The 22,742-nt window shown below is 51.5% G+C and overlaps 2 protein-coding genes across 2 annotated transcripts; both read right to left on the minus strand.

Annotated features, from left to right (window-relative positions):
* Window positions 1–6,734: 6,734 nt before the first annotated feature.
* Window positions 6,735–8,413, minus strand: PRR9 (proline rich 9). The gene is made up of 2 exons (XM_008264416.4): window positions 8,263–8,413; window positions 6,735–7,853 (listed from the first exon to the last, which is right to left on the minus strand). Exon 2 carries the CDS (start codon window positions 7,831–7,833, stop codon window positions 7,495–7,497), a length of 339 nt encoding a protein of 112 aa, XP_008262638.1. The 5' UTR covers window positions 7,834–7,853; window positions 8,263–8,413; the 3' UTR covers window positions 6,735–7,494.
* Window positions 8,414–18,454: 10,041 nt separating this feature from the next.
* LELP1 (late cornified envelope like proline rich 1) lies at window positions 18,455–20,978 on the minus strand. Its single transcript, XM_002715518.5, has 2 exons — window positions 20,746–20,978; window positions 18,455–18,905 (listed from the first exon to the last, which is right to left on the minus strand). The coding sequence occupies exon 2, from the start codon at window positions 18,882–18,884 to the stop codon at window positions 18,576–18,578; it is 309 nt and encodes a 102-aa protein (XP_002715564.1). The 5' UTR covers window positions 18,885–18,905; window positions 20,746–20,978; the 3' UTR covers window positions 18,455–18,575.
* Window positions 20,979–22,742: the final 1,764 nt, after the last annotated feature.

Here is a 22,742-nt window from a genome sequence, read left to right on the forward strand (position 1 = left end):
TCCCCACGTCCTCATGTCTCCATGTCCTAACGTCCCTGCGTCGCCATGTCCCTACGAATTATGTCCCCACGTCTCGTCTCTATGTCCCCATGTAGCCACGTCGCCACATCCTCAGTCCCCACGTCCTCACATCCCAACGTCCAAACGTCCTCACGCCGCCACGTCCCCGCATCCTCACACGTCCCCGCGTCCCCACACGTCCCCGTGTGCTCACACGTCCTCACACGTCCTCGCATCCCCGCGTCCCCACACGTCCCCACACGTCCCCACACGTCCCCACACGTCCCCACGTCCCCATGCCCCCATGTCTCTGCGTCCTCACGTCCTCACGTCCTCATGTCCCCACGTCCTCACACGTCCCCACGTTCTCACACGTCCTCACACGTCCTCGTGTCCCCGCATCCCCACACGTCCTCACACGTCCCCACGCCCCACACGTCCCCATGTCTTCACGTCCCCACGCCCCACACCCCCACGTCCCTGCGTCCTCGCGTCCTCACGTCTTCATGTCCTCATGTCTCCACGTCCCCACGCGTCCCCACGCGTACGCACGCCCCCGCGTCCCCTCGTCCGCACACGGCTGGCTCTTTCCCGCCACTCCCGTTTCCACGCGACGACCCCTTCTCAGACAGCCCTTGGCAGGGCCCCCGAGCTGGAGAGCTCTCTTTTCCATCACCCCCACCAGCCCGCGTCATCTTCCCGCTCTCGTGTTTTCCTAACTACTTTGGGAGGTTTCCGCCTGCGTGCGCTGGAAAGCAGAGACGGTGTGTGCCTGCTCTGCCGCCGTATCCCGGGGCTTGGAAGAGCGCTGGGCTCCTGGGAAGCTCTCAGTCGTTATTTGGAAGGGAAAGACCAGAAGTGGTGCAGTCTGGCTTTGAATCCTGACCGTGACTCCTCACTCCGTGTCCCAAACCATCCCCACGCTGCTCCCGTTCCGTAAGTTATTAACTTTACCTTGCACATACGGGGGTCTTCAAAGGTTCATAGGAAATGTGTGTTATGAACAAGCCATGTCTGGGTGTTCAAGCACCCAGCAGCGCCCTCTTCCCTACTCTACTGGGACGGACGCCTCCGTACCCTGGCCTCCATCCACCTGCGCCCAGTACTGCCAGGGCCCCAGCCGGTGCCTCTGCAGCACAGGGTGCGGCCTGCAGAGGCTGCGGGCCTCCGTGGCCACTAGATGGGGCTGTTGGGAAGGGAAAAATTCCCCATGAGCTTCTGAAGGAGGAGGGGTTGCTGTTTTCATTTTGTTTTTAAGATTGATTTATTTATTTGAAAGAGAGAGAGAGCGCGGGAGCGCGTTTCCATCCACTGGTTCACTCCCCAAATGGCTGCAATAGTGGGAGCTGGACAGATCCAAGCCAGGAGCCAGGAGCTTCACCCAGGTCTCCCATGTGGGTGCCAGGGGCCCAAGCACCTGGTCCATCCTCTGCTGATTTTCCAACCCGTTAGCAGGGAACTGAAATGGAAGTGGAGCAGCTGGGACTCCTACTGGCGCCCAAGTGGGATTATGGCTTTGCAGGTAGTGGCTTTACCTGCTACGCCACTGCGCCGGCCCCTACAGCTTGGTTCTACGACTGGCTGGGGAGTGGAGGCGAAGAGGGAGCTTCCAGGCACCTTCAGGTGTGAATTCGGTGTCTGTGGGAGTGGAGGAAGAGCAGGATGGGATGAGTGCAGACCTGCTGCCCATGGGCCCTGGTGTCCTGAAGATAATGATGGCCACAGGCCTATCCCTCGGGGTCCCACCTCTCTGGGTCGGTTCCTGCCAGCTCATGCGTATACAGGGCTAGCCTAGGCACGTGCCTGTTGGCCTAGTGATGCTTACCCAAAGTGCGCGCACACAGATACACGCTGCAGAGGGGCAGGCAGTGGGTACGAAGCACTGCTGGTTGGTAGCTGCTTGCACCCTGAGAACCAGGTTTGCTCGCTCTCTCTGCACTCACAGCATCACACATCTTTTCTTACGCATGCAGGTACTCAGTTAGGGAGGCCAACCGTCCTCCAGGACTCAGGGGTTCCCAGAATGCTGGACTTCCAGTGCGAACACTGGGACAGCCCCAGGCAAATCAATCAAAGAGGTCTTCTGGGTGACCGCAGGGGCCGGGACCCTGCTTTGTCCATGCCTCATGGGCCAAGCCGGCTGGCCATCTGTGAGGATATCTCAGACCCCTGTGAGGTCAGGCAAAGAGCACCGCAAGGCCAAGGTGCTGTCGTCTGGGCTCTCGTGTGGGCAGGAGACACATGTCATTCACGCGCAGGCAGCTGAGAGGGCTCCAGGCTCCCCAGGCCTGGGCAGGTGCGTGGAGTCTACATTGCAGGACATGGACTTGACAGCATGGAAGGGTCTTTGGAGCAGTCAATTGGAAGCTCATCAGCCACAAAGGGTGGGAATCCTGGGTTGTGGAGAGGGAGGTGCAGGCAGAAAGGAGGCTGGGAGGGCCGTCAGGTGGAGCAGCAGGCAGGTCACTCAGGCACAGGAGTGAAAGGACTTTGGGTGGCAGAAGTGGTGAGGGGCAGGGAGGCCCGCTGACCGCCAGCTGGGAGGGCTGGCTTCCCGGGAGGCGAGGCCATGAGAAACGCCCCCAAGCCGCTCCTCAGAGCTGCAGCACTTGCTGGCCCCTCCCTGTCTCCCCTACACAATCAAGGAACCTCCAGTCACGGGCTGGGTGGGGCTCACTTCCCATTGCTTGTCCTCCTTTGCTTTAGCTTCAAGCTGTGTCCCATTCTCTGCTGATCCCCAGCAGATGGAGGCCCCCAAAGAACTTCCCAAGAGTGTTCTAGAAGCTGAAGGAGCTTCCTGCCTTCTGACCTTGGGGGTCAGATTTTCTGAACCCACCCTTCCCTAGGGCGATCCCTGTCTCTGCCCAGGGTTTGGAGTTGGAGGGGTTGGGAGGACCTGCCTGATGCCCCCTCACAGCACACCTCCAGTCCAGGGAGCAGCCCCTGCCACCGTCAAATAGATCTGGCTGTGGGGAAGCTTTTGAACTGCATGGACATTCGTGACTTCTGCCCTGGAGGCCCAACTCTGTCTCTCGGAATTTCACGGGAATCTCATCCCTCCCTCGCGAAAGCTCTTCGAATATTTGAGGACAGCTGTTCTGCTCCCGTGGGTACTGTCGTCTCTGGGCAGTTTTGCTGTGAAAGTCATCCGGGCCACTGCTCTGCTGGCCCAGCCCCTCCCTCCCCGTCCCAGGTCCCTGGAGCTGGACACCACTACCTGCGCAGAGCAGGTTCTCCATCACTGTTCATGGAGTGAATGGGTGACCCCACCCTCCCTTCAACTCCTGTCAGTTTGTGCTTTTCCCTCTTGGTGTGTGGAGCCGTGTGGTCAGCTGTTGAGCCAGTGGTCAACTAGAGCCCCAACATCCGGGACTCTCCTTGGTGTCCCCACCTCCTTCTGAAAGGCTTCAGCTCAGATGCAAAGACCTGCGGGAGTTTGGCTGCCATGGGGCTGCTCCTGGCTGTCCCAGGTCCTCGGGTCCTGTGTCTGTAGGGCTGGTCTGTGTTGCTGGGGTTCAGGCCCCAGCAACAGTGGCCCGGGAAGGGGCTAGCTGAGTGCCCTGTGAGTGCAAGGTGGTGTGGTGTTCCCCACCACAGGGCTGGATGGAGGTCTGCTGTCTGCTTGGCATCTGTTCCCCTATCTGCCATCAGCGGGCTGTCCCCTCCCCGTCCGCGGAGGCTCCTGTGACCAGCAGGAGCTCTCCTGACCAGGCTGGGCTCTCCGCATCCTGCCCAGGTGGGTGTCTCATCTTGGATGGAGCTGTGCTCTCCTCTAGTGCCAGAGGACAGAGGTAGCTCTGAGTCTTGAGCAGAGCTGGTGAGTGTGAGCCCCCCGCAGGCTAACCAGGGCTTCACCACCGTCAGGCCTTTCTGGAGTCTCTCTGTAGGCTGGGTTTGGGGGCCCTCTTGTGTCTTGTGAACAGTGGAGCCCGAAGGAGCAGCTGGCTTGTTCCTAGGTGGAAAAATGGGTGAGAAAACGCATGTAACAGCCAGGGGGCCGGACAGCTGTGATCTAGGCATCTAGAGATGTCCAGAAGGCTTTCTGACAGGAGCTTCTGGGGTGTGTGACCTGCAGGAAAGACAGCTCCTAGCTCTGCAGGGACACGGACCGCCTGCTCCACCACTGTCTCTCCAGCAGCTGGCACGTGCAGGCGATCAGGGAGCGCTTGTTAGGTAGTGACTGAATGCCTTGAGAAGCTGATGTCGGTAACCTTTTCTGTGTGCCACACACATTTTTGTGATGCAAGTGAAAGTTCCATGCTAGAGTCAGAAAAACTTGGCTTAGAATCCTGCCCTCAGGCTGGGCACTGTGGCACAGTGTAGTCTGCCTGTGACACTGGCATCCCATATGGGCACCCGTTCATGTCCCAGCTGCCCCACTTCTGATCCAGCTCCCTGCTAATGGCCTGGGAAAAGTAGCGGAAGACAGCCCAAGTGCTTGGGCACCTGCCACCCATGTGGGAGACCTGGATGAAGCTCCTGGTTTTGACTTTGGCCTGGCCCAGGGTTGTTGTGGCCACGTGGGGAGTGAACCAGAGCATGAGAGCATGGAAGATCTCTCTCTCTGTCTCTGTCTCTCTGTCTCTCTCTGTGTGTCTCCCTCTCCCTTGTAACTCTGCCTGTCAAATAAATAAATAAATACATCTTTTCTTTTTTTTAAAAAAAGAATACTGTCTTTATCACTTACTGGCTTTATGAAGCCATAAAGTTTTTTTTTTTAAGAAAAAAGATTTATATATTGATTTTAAAAATTTGTTTGAGGCTGGCACCGCGGCTCAATAGGCTAATCTTCCACCTGTGGTGCCGGCACACTGAGTTCTAGTCCCGGTCGGGGCGCCGGATTCTGTCCTGGTTGCTCCTCTTCCAGTCCAGCTCTCTGCTGTGGCCCGGGAGTGCAGTGGAGGATGGCCCAAGTGCTTGGGCCCTGCACCCGCATGAGAGACCAGGAGAAGCACCTGGCTCCTGCCTTCGGATCAGCGCGGTGTGCTGGCTGCAGCGTGCTGGCCGCAGCAGCCATTGAAGGGTGAACCAACGATAAAGGAAGACCTTTCTCTCTGTCTCTCTCTCTCACTGTCCACTCTGCCTGTCAAATAAAAATAAAAATAAAAATTTGTTTGAAAAGTAGGGGTGGTGAGGGAGGGAGGGAGGGAGAGAGAGACAGAGAGATATTCCATCTGCTGGGTCACTCACCAGATGCCTGCAATAGCCAGTCCTGGACAGGCTGAAGCCAGGAGCTGGGAACTCTGTCCAGATCTCCCATGTGGGTGGCGAGCTGGATCCAAAGCAGAGCAGCCAGGATTCAAATCACCACTTGGCTAAGGGAGGCTGACATTATAACCTGCTGTGCCACAATGTTGGCCCCCAGATATGTTCCTTAATGAAGGGACAGTGTATGAAGCCCTGAGGCTGCTGTCAGGATTCCTGAGAGAATGTGTGAAGAGCTCAAAGCCTGGCCTTTGCACCTGCAGTCTCAAGGTCCATTTTATTTTATTTTATTACGTGTTTGAGAGGCAGAGTTACAGGCAGAGAAGGAAAGACAGACAGAGAAGTTTTCCATCTGCTAGTTTGCTTCCCAAATGGCCACAATGGTGGGAGCTGAGCTGATCTGAAGCGAGGAGCCAGGAGCTTCTTCCAGGTCTCCCATGTGGGTGCAGGGGCCCAAGGACTTGGGCCATCTTCTCCTAATTTCCCAGGCCATAGCAGAGAGTTGAATCAGAAGAGAAGCAGCCAGGACTTGAACTGGCGGCCATTGGGATGCAGGTGCCACAGGTGGAGGCTTTACCGACTACGCCACAGCCGCCGGCCCCTATGGCTCCACCTGGACATCTTCCCCCAGGGCATCTCCCAATTCTCTCTCATCCTAGAAAATCTCTAAAGTTGAGAGACCGGGGGGAATCCCAGTCCTGGAAGGCCCTTGGTTCAGCCAAATAGCTGAGACACGGGCCCCATGCAGCCGTCGGGCTGAGGCTGCACTGTTCCTCCCTTTCCCACTTGCACTGAGTAGAGAGGGGACTAGGAACAGCTAGGAGCCCTTCTGTCCTTTGGGAGGCCAACCCTCGGCTTAGCTCCTTTGGGCCCAGGCAGCCTACAGCTGCCACTGTGGAAGCACCTGCGGTTCTTCTGTGTCAGCCCCGTGTCTCCTCAGTCCCTTGCCCCTAAGCCCAGGCTCCACAGCCCATGTGTCCTCTCCAGGAGCTGGGCCACAGGGCGCAGGGAGTTTTCTTGGGCTGCCAAGCTTTCCTGAAACCTGACCAGGTGTCAAGGCAGAGAATTTTGGCCCTGGAGTGCATGATCGTCTCAGAGACACACTGAGCCCTTCCCTCGGACATGGATGCTCTGTTTGGGGGTGTCATAACTCACTTGGGACCCACCTTCCACACAGTTCCCTTCCTCCCCATTTCAGACCTGTGTCTCTGAAAAGCGAGGGTCAGAGAGGAAGGATGTTGTCATGGAAAGAACCCTGGACCTGGAGTTTGAGTGTGAGCCGCTCCTTGGTGGACTCTCTCAGGAGTAAGGTCTGTGCACAGGTGAGCCTGTGGCAGGTTGTAGGGGTGGTGGTGGTGGTCCCAGTGACCCGAAGGAGACCACTTCCAGCATTGCTGTTCTGTGCACCTGTGAGGTCTTTGTAAATTCATACTCCAGGTCCTCCCCCACCCCCGCGCCCAAAAGGAGCAGGTGATTATCATTGGGGTGGCAAGTGGCTGGGTGACAGAAAGAGCATGCGCCAAGTCAGGTGTCGTCCCGAGGAGCAGCTTTATTATATATTTTACCTTCACCAGGGAGAAGAAGGCAAGGAAGCTGGAGAGCACACCAGCTTGCATCCCAGACACAAACCACAAATCTACAGAGTGTACATGGTGAAAATTAAGGGCCCAGAGCAGACCAGCTGTGAAACAGAGATTGACAAGGACCCAAAGGTCCCCTCTTGTCTTTCTGTATTGGCTGTTTGGATGAAATAATTCACATACTTTTTTTTAAAAGTACAACTAACTTTCCAATGTACAACCATTTTCTGTTCTTTTTAGGATACAGAGACAAAATGACCCAATTTTTAATGTTTGCATCAACCTTTACTTCTCAACACCAGCGGTGGTGGTGACTTGTGCAAAGTTCATTAGAATTCAGTTCGATTTGAGTCTCAGATGAGAGCTTGACCCTCTAAAGGTAAATGAAGGCATCATTGGCTGGTACACATGTGGGGCTGGATGAATTTTTGCCCCCAAGAAGCTGTGCTAGGCGTCTGTGGTCTCTCCTAGGGAGATCATCCCTACATCTGAGACGGTCCACTGGCTGCTTGTTCACAGGAACTGATGCAACACGGAGGGGACTGTCCTCAGAGACACAGACCAAGTCCTGGGATGCTGAGAACACCGCGGGGCAAGGAGGAACACTGCACACAGAGGCACCCTCAGGGGAAGGCACCGGAACAGGGGCTGGGGCTGCATTTCATCTGCTGGCCATCTTCTGGGCCCCAGGCTGGGGGTCACACGGCGGCTACTTCCCCTTTCCAGAGGGCTGGCACGTCTCCTGTACTTTCTGGGGGAACACCTCCACGCATTTGGTCTGGGCCAGCTCCTGGCAGGCCTCCACACTCTGAGATGGACACTGGTCTTGGCAGGGGTCTTGGCTTTGCTGTGGGCACTTTTCCTGGTTTGACTGCTGGCTCTGAGGAGGACACACCTCCTGGGCTTGCGGCAGGCACTTCTCTGAGCAGGGGTCCTGGCACTGGGGGAGACACACCTCCTTGGCCTGCGCCTGGCTCTGCTCTTGGCTCTTTTGAAGACACGGAGGGGGCGCACATGGCTGCTTGCACTGCTGGTCACTGAAGGACATCCTGGAATGATTTGTAGAACCTGAAACAGACACGAAATTGGAAAGGATCTGTAATCAAAGCACAGGACTGGCACCTAAAGGATGGTGTGGAGGGTCCTGGGGAGGGTTCTTAACCCTAAGAACTTATTTGTCTGCTGCTTTTTGTCCCTTTCTCTTTCCTCTCCAAGGCTTAGCTCCCTCTGACACCCATCTCTGAGGTGGGAGTATTCTCATGGCCTTGTCTGCACAGCCCCAAATGTCTTCTAGTTCACTGATTTGGAAAATCAGGTGCAGGAGGCTAAACGGCATATACAGGATGATCTGATAGGCTCAAGAAATGGCAAACTGTGTTTAAAAGAGGAGTAGAAAATTTGTCTTGGGAGAGGAGCAGAGCAGCAGCCTTCCAAAGCCTGAGCAACAGGGAGAGAGGACAGGGAAGTCCCCACTTACCTGGTCTCAGCAGGACCCAGCGAAGCGTGAGGACTGTGGAGCCCAGCAAGGTGGGGACTTTTATACAGTGCCCGGTCCAGCCTCCCGCAAGACTGACCAACCACGTGGTCCTAATTGTGGAGTCACCATAACGAGCTACCTCTGAAGTCCCCAATGGTTTGAGTCACTGCTTGGGATGCCTGTTAAACCGTCTGCGTTTTGGCCTCTGGGTCCGCACCAGACCTCAACAGGGAGGGGCTGCTTTCAGATCTCTTTCATCAGCGGCGCTAGGAAGAGAATATTCACAAAATGTTATCGCAGTCTGCTTTCTTGTCTGCCCACACCGGCTCAGGATGTGGTGAGAGATAACATCCCCCTTGCTCATCTTGTCTTCAGCAAAAGGAAGACCTTGGGCGGAAGACCTGGGGTCTGTCTTGGTGAGGGCTCCTGTGGCCGTTTCAGGCTCCTCCACTGGGTGCCTCTTGGTTGAGCTTAGAAAGTCACGCTTCCAGATTCATGGGCAAGGACCTCTCTTGTGGTCTCCAGTTGACGAAGGACCTATATAGTTTTTTGGAGGGAGTGATTTTTTTTTTCCTGCAGGGAGATCTTGAGAAATATTGGAGCCATTTATTGCTCCTGAGTTTTGAAGAAGGGTGAAGGGAAGACATGGGCGGGAGCAAAGTAGGCAGTGCCTTCTTCTCAATCTGGATTTACGACGCTCTTTTCAAAGTGGCGTTGCTCACAGAGTGTTCACGGGAACCAAGAGAACAGGCTGGGGCAAGTCAGCCTGGATTCTGGCCTCCTGGGAACTTTTTCTTAGAATGCATGTCAATAAAAGTCAGGGGAGGAAGGAAGAGTTCCTAAGCAAACAGTTCCTGTTCCTCTGGGGTTTAGTTTGGGCTGTCGCTCTGCTCTGTGTGCTCTCCTTTTCTGTGCCTGTTGAAATCCTAAGCACTCTTTGAAGCCCTGCGCACGTCTTCCACCTGCCAAGAGCCTTTTCTTATTACTCTAAACCTGCAGTGAATTCACCTCCTTGCCAACTCTGAGAGCATCTATTGTTTGTGCTATTTACGTGACACTTATTATTGCTACTTGGAATTCCCGTTATTTGTGCGTAAGATTTTATTGTTCTCCTGGGTTGTAAGTTCTTGGGGGGAACTCAGTGTGATGCGTAGACAGTATACTGTACACAGGCCGGGATGTCTGGCTCAGTCCCTAGCAGGGTACATAATCCCGGGTAAGTCCCTGACTCTCTCTGGCCTCAGTTTCATTTTCTTTAAAATAGGAAAGCTAGGCCGGCGCCGCGGCTCACTAGGCTAATCCTCTGCCTAGCGGCGCCGGCACACCGGGTTCTAGTCCCGGTTGGGGCACCGGATTCTGTCCCGGTTGCCCCTCTTCCAGGCCAGCCCTCTGCTGTGGCCAGGGAGTGCAGTGGAGGATGGCCCAGGTGCTTGGGCCCTGCACCCCATGGGAGACCAGGAAAAGCACCTGGCTCCTGGCTCCTGCCATCGGATCAGCGCGGTGTGCCGGCTGCAGCGCGCCGGCCGCGGCAGCCATTGGAGGGTGAACCAACGGCAAAGGAAGACCTTTCTCTCTGTCTCTCTCTCTCACTGTCCACTCTGCCTGTCAAAAATAAAAAAATAAAAAAAATAAATAAAATAGAAAAGCTAAACCTTCCAAGGGGTCTGTTGCAGCGGTGACATTCTGTGATACTACACACATGCTTGTGAATGATTATCCCAGCTATCCACGTGACTTTCTAGGCGTGTGGATGCATGTGTGTCTGGGTGTCTCCTGCCGATGAGGTTACACTATCCCTGCAGAAAGACTCGGAGTTCTGCCCTGTCCAGGTGGCTGTGGCACCGCTGGGTGACTGCATGACCTCAGGTGACCCGTCTTTTCTGAGGAGTGCAGGGAGAGTCTCTGGGGTCTGAGCCCTCAAAAATCAACCTTAGCATGGCACAGTCCCTGGTGCCACAGCTTGGACAGCTTTGGGGAGACTGTCCCACCCCACATCTCAAGATAAGGTGACTAAGTAGTTTCTCTGACCAGTCCCAGCCCTCCAGCAAAGTTGGAACTGATCTGATTTGATGTGAACTGATATGTAAGATTTTGGACTTCTGGAGCTGTCATTACTGGCAGCCAGGGTGTAATTAGACAGGGTCAGCAGAAGAGACACATGGATGTGCAGGGTATTGTGTTTTCCATTCCCATCTAATAACTATCTCCTTTGTTCATGGAAAGTCCCCAGACCCCTCTGATTCACTGGCAACACATTAGAGGGCAGTGGCTCTGATAAAGCTGAATGGGACAGAGTGCGGCTCATCCCACTTCCTGGGGAGCAGGCGCCTCTGCAGCACTCCCTGAGCTTGTGAATACCTAGGGGAGGGGCCATCGTCCTTCTCCCCTCCCTCGGGCCTGTGTCACCTCCTGGGGTCTGAGTCAGGGGTGTGGGAGGTGTGGCCTTAGGGCCAGAAGGGACACTAGAGTCCGCCTGCCTCTGCCTTCTCATTTGAGCCCCAGCACGTGCTTCAAGCAGGAGGTGCAGAACTATTGACTACATTTTTTTAAATGAGGAAACTGAGGCACAAAATCATCAAGGGCCTTGTTCAAGGTCTCATGGTGGGTCCATGTCTGGTCTGGGCAATGGTACATGTGACAAAGGCTCAGGAGACCCCTGCACTGGAGTTCTTTATAAACTTCAAGAAGATCACAGAGACACAGAGCAGCTTTTTTAAGTTTTGGAGTCTTAGGACTCCAGATATGCTGTCTGTCTGCGGGGAGTTCAGGTTAAAGGCCACTAAACACAGCCAGTGGGGGAAAATGACGTTCCCAAGTTGTTTAGGTTCACTTTCGGTTTTCAAGCTTTTCCTGTTTTAGTCTGGTCATGGTACATTTTGGATGAGATCAGGGTTAGAAATCAGCCAGCTTGCTGTGACTTTGGTTAAGCACTTCCCTCTCTGGGCCGAGATCCTGAGAGCGCATAAAGTGCCACAGTCAGCTCCGATACCCTGATAAGTGGTGATGCAAAAGTCTCCTGGCTCTCACTGTGGGTCCAACTTGGGAATGGCGGGGAGGGAGAGGAGGGGAGGGCCCCCGGCCCCAGTTGCCATTAAAGGTGTTTGCCATCCTTTCCTTTACCTCCGTTTCTGCTCCACATCCAGAGTTCCAGACAGCACATGGCAAGAAGCCCTTTGCTGCAATCAGGTGATGGGTTATGGCGCCGGGGGTCCACCAGGGTACTTGAGTATTATTGGTTTCTTGGCTTCCTAAATTCTGGGGCCCTGACCAGGGGTTTTACCTTAATTATCTGACATTATCACCATCTCTCATCCCTTAGTGAGACTTAAGCATTTTATTTTATTGGATTTATTTGAGCGAGGGAAAGAGGCAGAGGGTAAATGAGAGTGAGAGCAAGTGAGAGAGAGAGAGGTTGGCCGGCGCCATGGCTCAATAGGCTAATCCTCCACCTGCGACACTGGCACCCCGGGTTCTAGTCCCATTTGGGGTGCCGGATTCTGTCCCGGTTGCTCCTCTTCCAGTCCAGCTCTCTGCTGTGGCCCAGGAGTGCAGTGGAGGATGGCCCAAGTGCTTGGGCCCTGCACCCCATGGGAGACCAGGAGAAGCACCTGGCTCCTGCCATCTGATCAGCGCGGTGCGCTGGCCATGGCGGCTATTGGAGGGTGAACCAATGGCAAAGGAAGACCTTTCTGTCTCTCACTGTCCACTCTGCCTGTCAAAAAAATTAAAAAAAAAATAAAAAAAGAGAGAGAGAGAGGGAGAGGGAGAGAGGGAGAGATAGAGAGGGCATGCAAGTGAGAGCGCTGTAATCCACTGGCTTACTCCCCAGATGCAGGAATGGTTGGGGGCCAAAGCCAGGATCTGTGAATTCAATCCAGGTCTCCCACATGGGAGCAGGGACTCAATTATGTGTGAATTAGCAGGAAGCTCGAGTCAAGAGCTGAACTGGGTATGGAACCCTGGCACCCTGGGTTGGAATGTGGGCATCTCAACCTGCGTTTTAGCCACGAGGCCAATGCCTTCCCCTCTTAGTGTGCATTTCTTTCTTGTTCTTTAGGTGAAGACACAAAAGCCCCTTCTCCCACCAAGGCTAAACTGACCCAGGCTACAGTGCTTCTTAGTGCAAAGCTAACTTGGAGCTGATGTCTGTGTGACCGCAAGCACTTTCTGCAGCAGGCTTCCAGGCTGAGACCGCTTGTTGGAGGCAGACTGCACCTTCCTGGGGAGGCGAGGGGGCAGGGAGGGTGGCAGGATTTTCTTCTTGGGGCCTGTGGGGGAAGTGGCCGTGGACAGGATTGTGGCTGAGGCCAGGGCTGCCTTTCTCTCAGGCCTTCCATATTCAGCCCTTCTCCCTCTGCCCACCGCTCAGTTCTGGAGAAGACCCCGTGCCGTGAGGTGAAGAAGCGCAGCCATCAAGGACTCGGTTCAGAGCAGGCCTCCCTGCTTTGGAAAAGTGCCTGCAAAGCCACTGGGCACCTGCTCATTTGTTGTCAGGCATCTGCTGTGTGTGCCTGTCTGGCTCTTCCTAGAGAGTTTATGGGCCAGTGGGAGAGCGGGATTGTAAGCAAGTGCCTGGAATATGGCGTGAGAAGTGTTAGAGGAGAGGAGGGCAGGGCTGCTCTGAGAACGCAGAAGGCAGCATCTACCCAGCCTGTGGTGGGGGGACAGGAAGTGTCTCTGGGCTGGCGACTTACGGATTGAGTTAAAGCGTGAAGGTGGGACCAGGTGCCCAGGTGCACCCTGCAGAGGACTCAGGGGAGGGAGAGTGATGGGTGAAGAAGGCCACGAGACCCTCTGCAGCTACCTGCTCCTGGGCTGCCAAATCTTAGGAGGAGGTGGAGAAGTGTTGAGAAAATGCTAGAGAGAGGGGAAGGGGCCAGTCCCTGGAGACCTCTGCACCGTAGGCTAAGTCACTGGGGCTATTCTGTAGGCAAAGGGAACTTTTGAAAGGCTTCAAGCAAGAAAGCGCCATGTTTAGGTAGGAATTTTAGCCAGACTGCGTTGGCTGTTTCCATGGGAGTCTGGAGGAAGGTGAGCTTTGGAAGTCAGTTAAGAGGTTTGCATGGTGTAGGCAAGGGGAGGAGAGTGTTTTTACTAGAAAAAGCTGAGAATCCGTAGTCTGAGCAGAATTTCCTTTGAGCCTGGGAGAGCACATGGTCAGAGGTCTCATGCACCTGGAAGTTAAGTGCAGCCAGAAATATCATGGGATGCATTTCACAATCAGTTTGCATCTTGGAATCTCTGTGTTTGGCAAATGACTTACAGGATTAACCGATCTGCTTATTTGCTGATCATCTACAGCTATGACACAAGGAGCAGTTGTGACTTATTATCAGTAAAGCTTTTTGGAATGTGCCACTGCTCCGGCCCCTGGGCTGGAGGTTTTGGTCATGTGGAAGCAGGACCCTGAACCTAGGACAGGTTTGGGACCTGGCTGCTTCTTACCACCTCCCCAGTTGCCATTCACGTGTGGAAGTGGCAGATGCCAGAGAGCCATCTCTGTTTTCTGCAGTTTCAATGATCGTGGACCCAGTCCTCCAGGACACCGGCCCCCCTCACAGCCATGGACCCCAGTTGGTCCCATTTCAAGGCCAGCGATGTTCTCCCTGATTCTTGAGAAAGTGTGAGGCAAGGTGTTCTTGGTGGAATCTTCTTTTGTGACCGTCCTAATGAACCCTCAGAACTGCCTTGCCTTGAAAGGAGAGAGCTCGGGTCCTGCCCCTGCTGCTTATCTGTGAGCCATCACGCCTGGCGCTGCTGGGTCTGCTGATGCTGCTCTCGGGTGTTTCTTGTTTATTCAGCCCTCTGCTATTTGAGTCAGGGCCCTGGTGACTGCCACTGGGGCTGGGAGTAATTATGGCATTCTTGGGGGAGACGGCACCCTAATCGTGTTTCAGCCATCTTCCCTGCAATGCCTTTGATCCAGCTCTTGGCTGGGAAAGTAGCCATTAAGAGATATGTATCTTTAGTTTCATTTACATGGGAGAAATGAGAGCTAACCAGGCAATGGATGGTTTCATACTCTCCGAGGTAGCCTTTTCCCAGTCCATGTCCAGTGTTCTCAGAGCCCTCCAGGAGGGTACAGCCGCCAACCATAGTCTCATGGAGCCACTGGAGGCCTGGGGCTGAGATCCTGTGTCTGGAAGGGAGTTACCCAGGTGAGAAGCCTTCCACATGGCTCATGCTCCCTGGGACATCCTTCATTCTTTCCTTTCCTTTCATACATTGAGTCAAAGAAAACCAGAAGTCTCTGAAGTCTTTATGATTATTTCTTGATTCATTAATTACCTCATGATAGTACTCTGCTGTTATTTAAAAACATATTAATGAAAATTTAGAAGCCAGTAAAAATAAAAATTTACTGGCTCACTAGTTTCCCTTAACCCCCTTGTCCTGAAATAATGAGAAAGTTCACAGCATCTTTTGGCTAAAGAGAATTGCTTTATGCTGTGTGTGTAACTGGAGCCCTTCTTTCTTCTCTTTAAGACATTTGAATGACTGTATAATGTTACATCAAGTAACAGGTCCAAGATTTCTTTTAATAAACTTTACTAGACATTTCAATTGTTTGTAAATTATGCCACGAGAACCAAATTTGTTTACATATCTTCTCCCACCGTTTTGCAGTGATTTTTCTTAACATAAGTTCTATGAGCTGGAACCATGGGGCCAAAGGGTTGAATTGTTTTATGTTTTTGACCCATAGTCCTACATTTACCAAAGTCTTGTCTAAAAGAATTTTTATTGACGCTGTCACCAGCAATGGCACACTCTTTAGCGGTGGGATGAAGAAGTTTGTTATTCCACAGTGATGATTTAATGGATGAAAGAGAATATCACCTTGTTGTCCTGTCCCCTGCCTCCCTCCTTCCTGTCTTCTGCCCTCCTCTTCCTTGTGATGTCCTGTGAGGTAGGAGGGTTTTCGCCTGTTATAGACAGTCCCCCAGTGCCCCAACCAAGGCTTCCAGAGGTTCCTGATGTCCAGCAGGTGCCTCTCTGCAGGGCTCTAGATCATAGGAACCTCAGGGCCAGGCTGTCATCCTTTTCAGAAGCCTCCTCGTGTTGGAGGAAGTAACTACCAGTTTTCACATCTGGAAAAGGAGTGTGTGGCAGACCTGCTAAAGGCATTGTCCAGCTCCTGTGATTTAGAAGTCTGTTTCCTTAGCTAGCTGGTTACCCCACCTCTGTCTGGTGGGATTTGGACTCTGTTACACCCTTTGCTGTCCTGAGCCATCTTCCAGACTGGAAAGGATGCAGAGCTGCTTATGTGCTGTGATTCCATAGGGAGCCACACCAGATGTGGCCTCTTTTTGTCTCCTCTTACCACGAGAGCAGAGAATCCAAAACCTGTTTTCAAACACATGCTGTGGACTCTGATAATTCACAACTGGCTTTATCTGTGTGGCAAAGCTTGGCCACAGGGATGGGCACATAATCTTCTAGGCAATCAGGTTTTTTTTCCTGGAGGTACTAGAAGTGCTTATGCCCAACAGGTCAGCAAACTGTGTCCAGCTGGCTGAAGTCTTTACCACATGGGGAGGGAGTCAAGAGGGGTGGAGGGAGACTAAAATGTTGGGTGGACCCACATGTCCAGGCCATGAAGTACTAGTTGCTACAATTCTCTCTTTAATTCTGTGTTCCATCCCAATATCTTTCTCCCCACTATAAAACCATATATTTGGGGTCAGCACTGTGGCTTAGCAGATAAAGCCACTGCCTGCAGTGTTGGCATCCCATATGGACACTGGTTTGAGTCCCGGCTGTTTCATTTCCTATCCAGTTCTCTGCTGTGGCCTGGGAGGGCAGTGAATGTTGGCCCAGGTCCTTAGGCCCCTGAACCCATGTGGGAGATTGGAGGAAGCTCCTGGCTCCTGGCTTTGGATCAGCACAGCTCCAGCCGTTGAGGCCATCTGGGGAGTGAACCAGCAGATGGAAGACCTCTCTCTCTCTGCCTCTAGCTCTCTGTAACTCTGCCTTTCAAATGAATTAATAAATATTTTTTAAAAAACTAAACCATATATTCCTTTTTGTGTTCTAAGCTAGCCTGACATGTGTTCTCTCTTGTTACTCTTAAATAATCCACACTACCATATCGGTTGTGAATGCTTTCCCTGTTGATTCCTGTTTTGCATCCTCCCAGAGGCCTATCTATCTATTTCATCTTATTTTTTATTTGGAAATATTATAGATACACATAAGATTTCAAAAATAGAAATCCTATGTACTGCTCACTGAGATTCTCTCAATAGTGACTTTTTATGTAACAACAATTCAAATGCAAAAACAATTAAAACCTGAAAATATCACACTAGAAATGCTGCAAGACATTGGTCTGGACAAAGAATTCTTTGGTAAGACTTGAAAAGCACAGACAATAAAAGCGAAGGTAGACAAATGGGATTACATCAAGCTAAGAAGATTCTGCATATCAAAGGTAATAGCTAACAAACTGAAGAGAAAACTGACAGAATGGGACAAAATATTTGCAAACCATGCATCTGATCAAGCATTAATATACAGAATATACGAGGAGCTCAAGGAAACAGCAACAAAACAAGGAATTCAGTTAAGAAATGGGCAATGGGTATGAATAGGCAGTTTTCAAAGGAAGAAATACAAATGGCCAAGAAACAAAAATGCTCAGGATCACTAACCATCAGGGAAATGCAAATAACCCAATGAACTATCACCTCACTCCAGTTAGAGTGGCTGTTATCTAGAAATAACAGCATAACCATTGCAGGTGAAGTTGTGGAGTAAAGGATACTCTGATACAGTGTTGGTGGAAATGCAAATTGGAAAACAGTATTGACATTCCTCAAAAAACTATGAAAGGATGTACCATATGACCAAGCTATCCCACTCCTGGGAATATATTCAAAGGAAGTGAAATCAGCATATGAAAGAATGATCTGCACTCCCATGTTTATAGCAGCTCAACTCACAAAACAAATATATGGGATCAACCTATCAACCTGGATGTCCATCAACTGATGATTGGATAAAGAAAATGTGACATATATATATATATGTGTGTGTGTGTGTGCCATATATATATATATATAGATACATGATAGAATATTCAGCCACAAAAAAGATGTAAATCCTGACATTTGCCACAGAATGTCAGATCATTAAGTGAAATAGGATCCAGAAAGACAAATATTACACATTGTGTCTTATTTGTGGAAGTTAATATATAGAGTATAAAAATGTGTGTATGACATATCATTTGATAGTCATAACTATGGCTTCACTGAATTATACTGTGTGCATGACAATATACTCTTTTCCTCACATTCTGATCAATGTCATGAATCCCTTACTTTGTGATATCAATATCTGTTTTCAAGAAAAAATAGTAAATATGTATATATAGTGTCTAAATATGAAGTAAAAGTGGTAAAATGTTAAAAATTGTTAAATTATAATACTAAAAAATAAAAGAAAGTGACAACTTCCATTTTTTAAAGAAAATCTGGCTGTGCATCCACAGGTGCTCAGAAGCTTACCGGCTAATGAAGAGAAGCCTGCACACTAGGTCGGGGTGGTGAGCATTAACACTTGGCCGGTGTAAGGTGCTGCCTTCATCCAGCATTCACTGTGTCCCAATAAACTGGTCACTTTGCATCTGGTAACTCTACAAGCTTCACAACTATGCTGTAACAGCTCTACCGGTAGCATCATTGTTCCTTTTGCAGAGAGTTGGAAACTGAGGCACAGAGAATTTAAGCAGCTTGCTTAAGGTCACAGTGTGGTTAGGGAGTGGAGCCAGAGTTTAAGCCCAAGGAGCCTGTACTCAGGGCCATTCTGCCAAAGAGCTACATAATGAGACTCACAACAAGGGTCATAGAATGTGTTTCCCTGAGCCTTCCTGGACCTTTCACCAATGGCCCACTCCTCTTTCACCCTCATGCTCTCCCTCCTGTTTCCTAAGAGGAGGAGACTCTTTACATGGTTGTAACCATATTTGTGAGGCTCTGGGGCTACGCTCCAAGAGTGCCAGTGTCTCCCAGGCACCCTCTCTGGACGAGACACACCCTCTGAGCAGCAGGGTTGGGGGCAGAGTGGAAGTCAGTCCTCAAAGATCATTTATAGTGGAGGGTTGGGGTTCTTTCCTCACCCTCCAGGGCTTCTTTGACTTAGTGCTGCAAAACAAAAACATAAAATAATACCGACCAAAACCCCAGGAGAAGTCTTGCACAGCAGAGGAACACGTTTACTTGTCAGTTCATGGTTTCAGTTCCAGCCTCATGGTGTTGTACATGGTGCACAGGTTGGTGGCAGTGAGGTGGAGGGATGCCCAAGGTGCATCATTCTGGGGGTGGGCACGGAGGTGGGCAGGGTGGTGGGCATTTGGGAGGACAGGGCTTGGGGCAGGGCTTGGGAGGGCATGGTGGGGGACATGGAGGAGGACATGTTGCAGGGCACACCGTGGGGCATGGCGGGCATTTTGGTGGTGGTGGACACTTTTCCCGTGGGCACTTGTCAGAGCAGCGTTGCAGTAGCTTCTTCAGACAGCTGGGCTGGCATTTGGCCTCACACTTTTGTTCACACCTGGGATCGCAGTTCTTAGGTTCCATCTTGGGCTCGCTAGCTTTATTCTTATCATCACTCGACATTGCTTATTGATTATTCTCGCCCTGTAAAAGACAGGTGAAATGGGTTGTGGGTAGATGGGAATTTGTAGGACCTTCCTGCCAATCCTTATATTTTTTTAAAGATTTATTTATTTATGTGAAAGAGTTACACACACACACACACACACACATACAATGAGAGAGAGAGCGAGAGAGAGAGAAAGGGAGAGGTCTTCCATCCGCTGGTTCACTCCTCATTTATTGGCCACAATGGCTGGAGCTGAGCAGATCTGAAGCCAGGATGCAGGAGCTTCTTTCGGGTCTTCCCACACAGGAGCAAGGGCCCAAGGACTTAGGCTATCATCTACTGCTTTCCCAGGTCGTAGCAGAGAGCTGGATCAGAGGTGGAACAGCTGGGACTCAAACCGGCACCCACATGGGATGCTGGCACTGCAGGCGGTGGCTTCACCCACTATACCACAGTGCCAGCCTCCCATCCTTATTCTTAAGAATGCATTTCCCGGTGTGGTTGGTCTCCAGCCTGCCTTGTTTAAGGCCTGTCCTTGTCATGGATTTATGTTAGTACGTCTTGGCCTTTCCACCCTTTGCTTTCTTTTCTCTTTTCTTGTTTCTATCCCATAGACTATAACAGGAGTTCTTAACCTTGTGTCCTGGGATACCCTCAAACATAAGAATTGCATTTAAATATAGTTGCCCTCTTCTGTAACCCAGTATGTTTGCAAACATTATTTCTTTCTTTCTTTTTTTCTTTTTTTGACAGGCAGAGTGGATAGCGAGAGAGAGAGAGAGAAAGGTCTTCCTTTGCCGTTGGGTCACCCTCCAATGGCTGCCACGGCTGGCGCGCTGCGGCCGGCGCACCGCGCTGATCCGAAGGCAGGAGCCAGGTGCTTCTCCTGGTCTCCCATGGGGTGCAGGGCCCAAGCACCTGGGCCATCCTCCACTGCCTTCCCGGGCCACAGCAGAGAGCTGGCCTGGAAGAGGGGCAACCGGGACAGAATCCGGCGCCCCGACCGGGACTAGAACCTGGTGTGCCGGCACCGCTAGGTGGAGGATTAGCCTATTGAGCTGCAGCGCCGGCGACACAAACATTCTTTCAAAGAGTCCTCAAGTTTGATCAGATTGCTGAAGATATCCATAGCCCAAAAACAGGCTTCAGAGGGCACCCGTGAGGCTACTTTCCCATCCATCTGGAGGGAAATGGAGAGAATATGAGTGACCTTTGGGACCTTAAGGGACATTTCAATCCTGTGTCTTATCTAAGCACACCCCCCCTGCCCCCCAATCTTGGGAATTGCTTTGTTCACTCCAGAACTGGGGAAGACACTTGAATATCTACTCTGCCTGGGTTCCCGTGGAACACTCCAGAGCCTCCCCACCCCTCACACGTTCTGCAAAGTGACTCGGGCAAGGAAAGAAATCAGAGGAGGCGGTGAACTGGGAAATTCTCTCTTCTCTGGACATCTGAATGTGATTTTCAGACGGGAGCTCCTTTTTTCCCTCTGTTGAGCTTTGCCCTATGCTAGATCTAGCTCTAAGATGGTTTAACTTCTGGATATGGTCAGGCTTTTCAGTCTTGGGCACTGCTTCAAGTTGGATCTGACGGGCACACCATTCATTTCCTCCAGCAGTATGAAAACACAGTGTTACCTAACTTAGTTTTAAAACAAGTATAGATCTCTGGGGAGGCAGATCTGTAAACTGAACTCTAAAATTGTTAAGAATCTCCATTCCAAGGTAAGGTTCACCCTAGGTGTTGCTACTGAATATTGCAGAGACTTCTCACCCAATATAACTCTCTCAACCCTGCCTGGGGTGCTGCAGGTCCCTTCCATGGCAGGGGAAGTAAAAGTGTGGCCATTTCCATTGTCCAAGTACAACTCACCCTTTGTGCTGCTGGTTAGCCTGACAAGTAGTTGAGTGAGAGAGATGGTATGGCTGTGCTCGGGAAGGTGGATTTTCCCTCTGGTTCCTCTGCCCTGCTCTGAGGAAGCAGAGGGTGGGGGGAGGGGTGAGCTGCACTTGTGACATCATCAGAGTATCATGCAGGAGCCATTGTTGTGTGTCTCCGGAACTCCCAGCTCCACTCAAGCCCTTGATATGAGAATACAGCCATGGTTAATCACCCCCTAAGTTGTCCCACCCACTCTGCGGGTCCCACAAAATTAACACTGGCTGCAGGGAAGATTCTTGAGCTGTGAGGACAGGAGGCTCATTGTTGCTCAAAGCAGGAGAGCAGGCTGGCTGACTACAGCTGGTTGCCACTTCCTCCCCAGCTCCCAGGGTTTTCACAGCTCTGGTTGTGCCCCGTCTCTACCTTTGGGGAAAGCCCCCTGAATTGATGATGGTTATTTTGACTCCTCTCTTCCCTATTTTTTCTAACATGAGATTCTCAAATTTTCTTTTACCACCCCACATTTGCCTGTCCAAGTCCATGGATTATATTAGCTCTTTTCCTCAATGTCTCTGAACAGATTCCCTGGGTTTTGAGCTCTGTGACTGATTTTCTGACCAGGTGTGACCATCCCTGGTCTCTAAAAAAGCATCCTTTAGAGATGTAAAGGAATTCCGCCTGGTGCTCCTGGTCACTGTCGACCAGATCCCACTGTACAGTAGGTTGCACCTCTCAGAGCGTTCCTCCCTCACCTCTGGAGGCCTGGCCAGCGGGCCTTTGTGTTGGAATGGGGATGGTGATGGCAGGTCGGTTTGGGAAAGGAGAGCGGGGCTCAGACACAGGGCCCTCTCCCCAATCACTGATGAGTCCTGGGAGACTTTCCACTGGAATTGCGACATTTTTACCAAAAGCTCAGTCCCCATCCCCATCAGTGGAATCCAAATGATGAGGACAAAATTTGAGGGTGAAGGAAAGAAAATTTAATCTATTGATACATGAGTGGGTAGCAGACTGGCAACCTCAAAGACCTCCCCAGTGAGGGTGGTCTGGGGTTTGTAAAGAGGCTGGGAAGGAAGTTGGGTCAGGTGTTGCTGAGTCAGGACTTGCTGAGTCAGGTGTTGAAGCTGCTGCAGGTGTCTGGCGTGCCAGCACCGTTCCCTGGGAGCCTTGGCTGATGGACTGCCTTATCACAGGGAGGGACTGGCAGGATGCTTTGCAAAACCAAGTAGCTACCAAATGGTATTGGGTTGGGATCTGAACAAGGCCACATAGTGTGTGCAGAGATCACAGGGTTTCATTATTTAGGATGAAGCCCACCTGGCCTGGAGCCCATTCTTACTGTCTGCTTAGTGATTTGCTCCCCTTTGCCTCCTGTCGCAGTGAAGTCAGACCTCCCTCCTGCTGGTGTGTGTGTGGGGGGACCAGATGACCGTTGCAGCTTCAGTTGGCTTTCTCCAGGCCAGGTGCTGGGAATTCACAAGACAACATTACTTCTCTAAACAGACACTCTAGTTAGTCACAGGCTCAGTAATTTGCTTTTGCTCACCAGCACGTGAAAATGAAATAAAGACGTATTTGTTCCACTTATAGTAATAGAGGCGAGTGTTTGGTGTGGCAGTTAGGATGCCAGTTGGGGCGCACCCATCCTGTATCAGAGCACCTGGGTTTGAGTCCTGGATCCACTTTGGATTTCTGCTTCCTGCTAACGCAAACCCCAAGAGGCTTTGGGTGATGATGGCTCAAGGACTTGGGTCCCTGCCATCTGCATGAGTTCCAGTCTCTTGGCTTCAGCCTGGTCCAGCTCAGGTTGTGGCAGCATTTGGGGCCTGAACCAGAAGATGGAGGATCTCTTTCTGTTTGGGTCTTTCTCTTTGTCTCTGTCTCTCTGCCTTTAAAATGAGATAAATCAATACTGAATTTCAAAGCTGTGATATGATGTCTTGGGGGTAGAAATGCTGACAGCACGGTGTAGGATAATTAGGAAGATG

Source organism: Oryctolagus cuniculus, chromosome 7 (assembly GCF_964237555.1).
Source record: "Oryctolagus cuniculus chromosome 7, mOryCun1.1, whole genome shotgun sequence".
Taxonomy (NCBI): Eukaryota; Metazoa; Chordata; class Mammalia; order Lagomorpha; family Leporidae; genus Oryctolagus; species Oryctolagus cuniculus.

Coding starts and splice junctions, on each gene's coding strand:
- PRR9 (XM_008264416.4), bottom strand. CDS start 7,833: ATGTCCTTCAGTGACCAGCAGTGCAAGCAGCCATGTGCGCCCCCTCCG.
- LELP1 (XM_002715518.5), bottom strand. CDS start 18,884: ATGTCGAGTGATGATAAGAATAAAGCTAGCGAGCCCAAGATGGAACCT.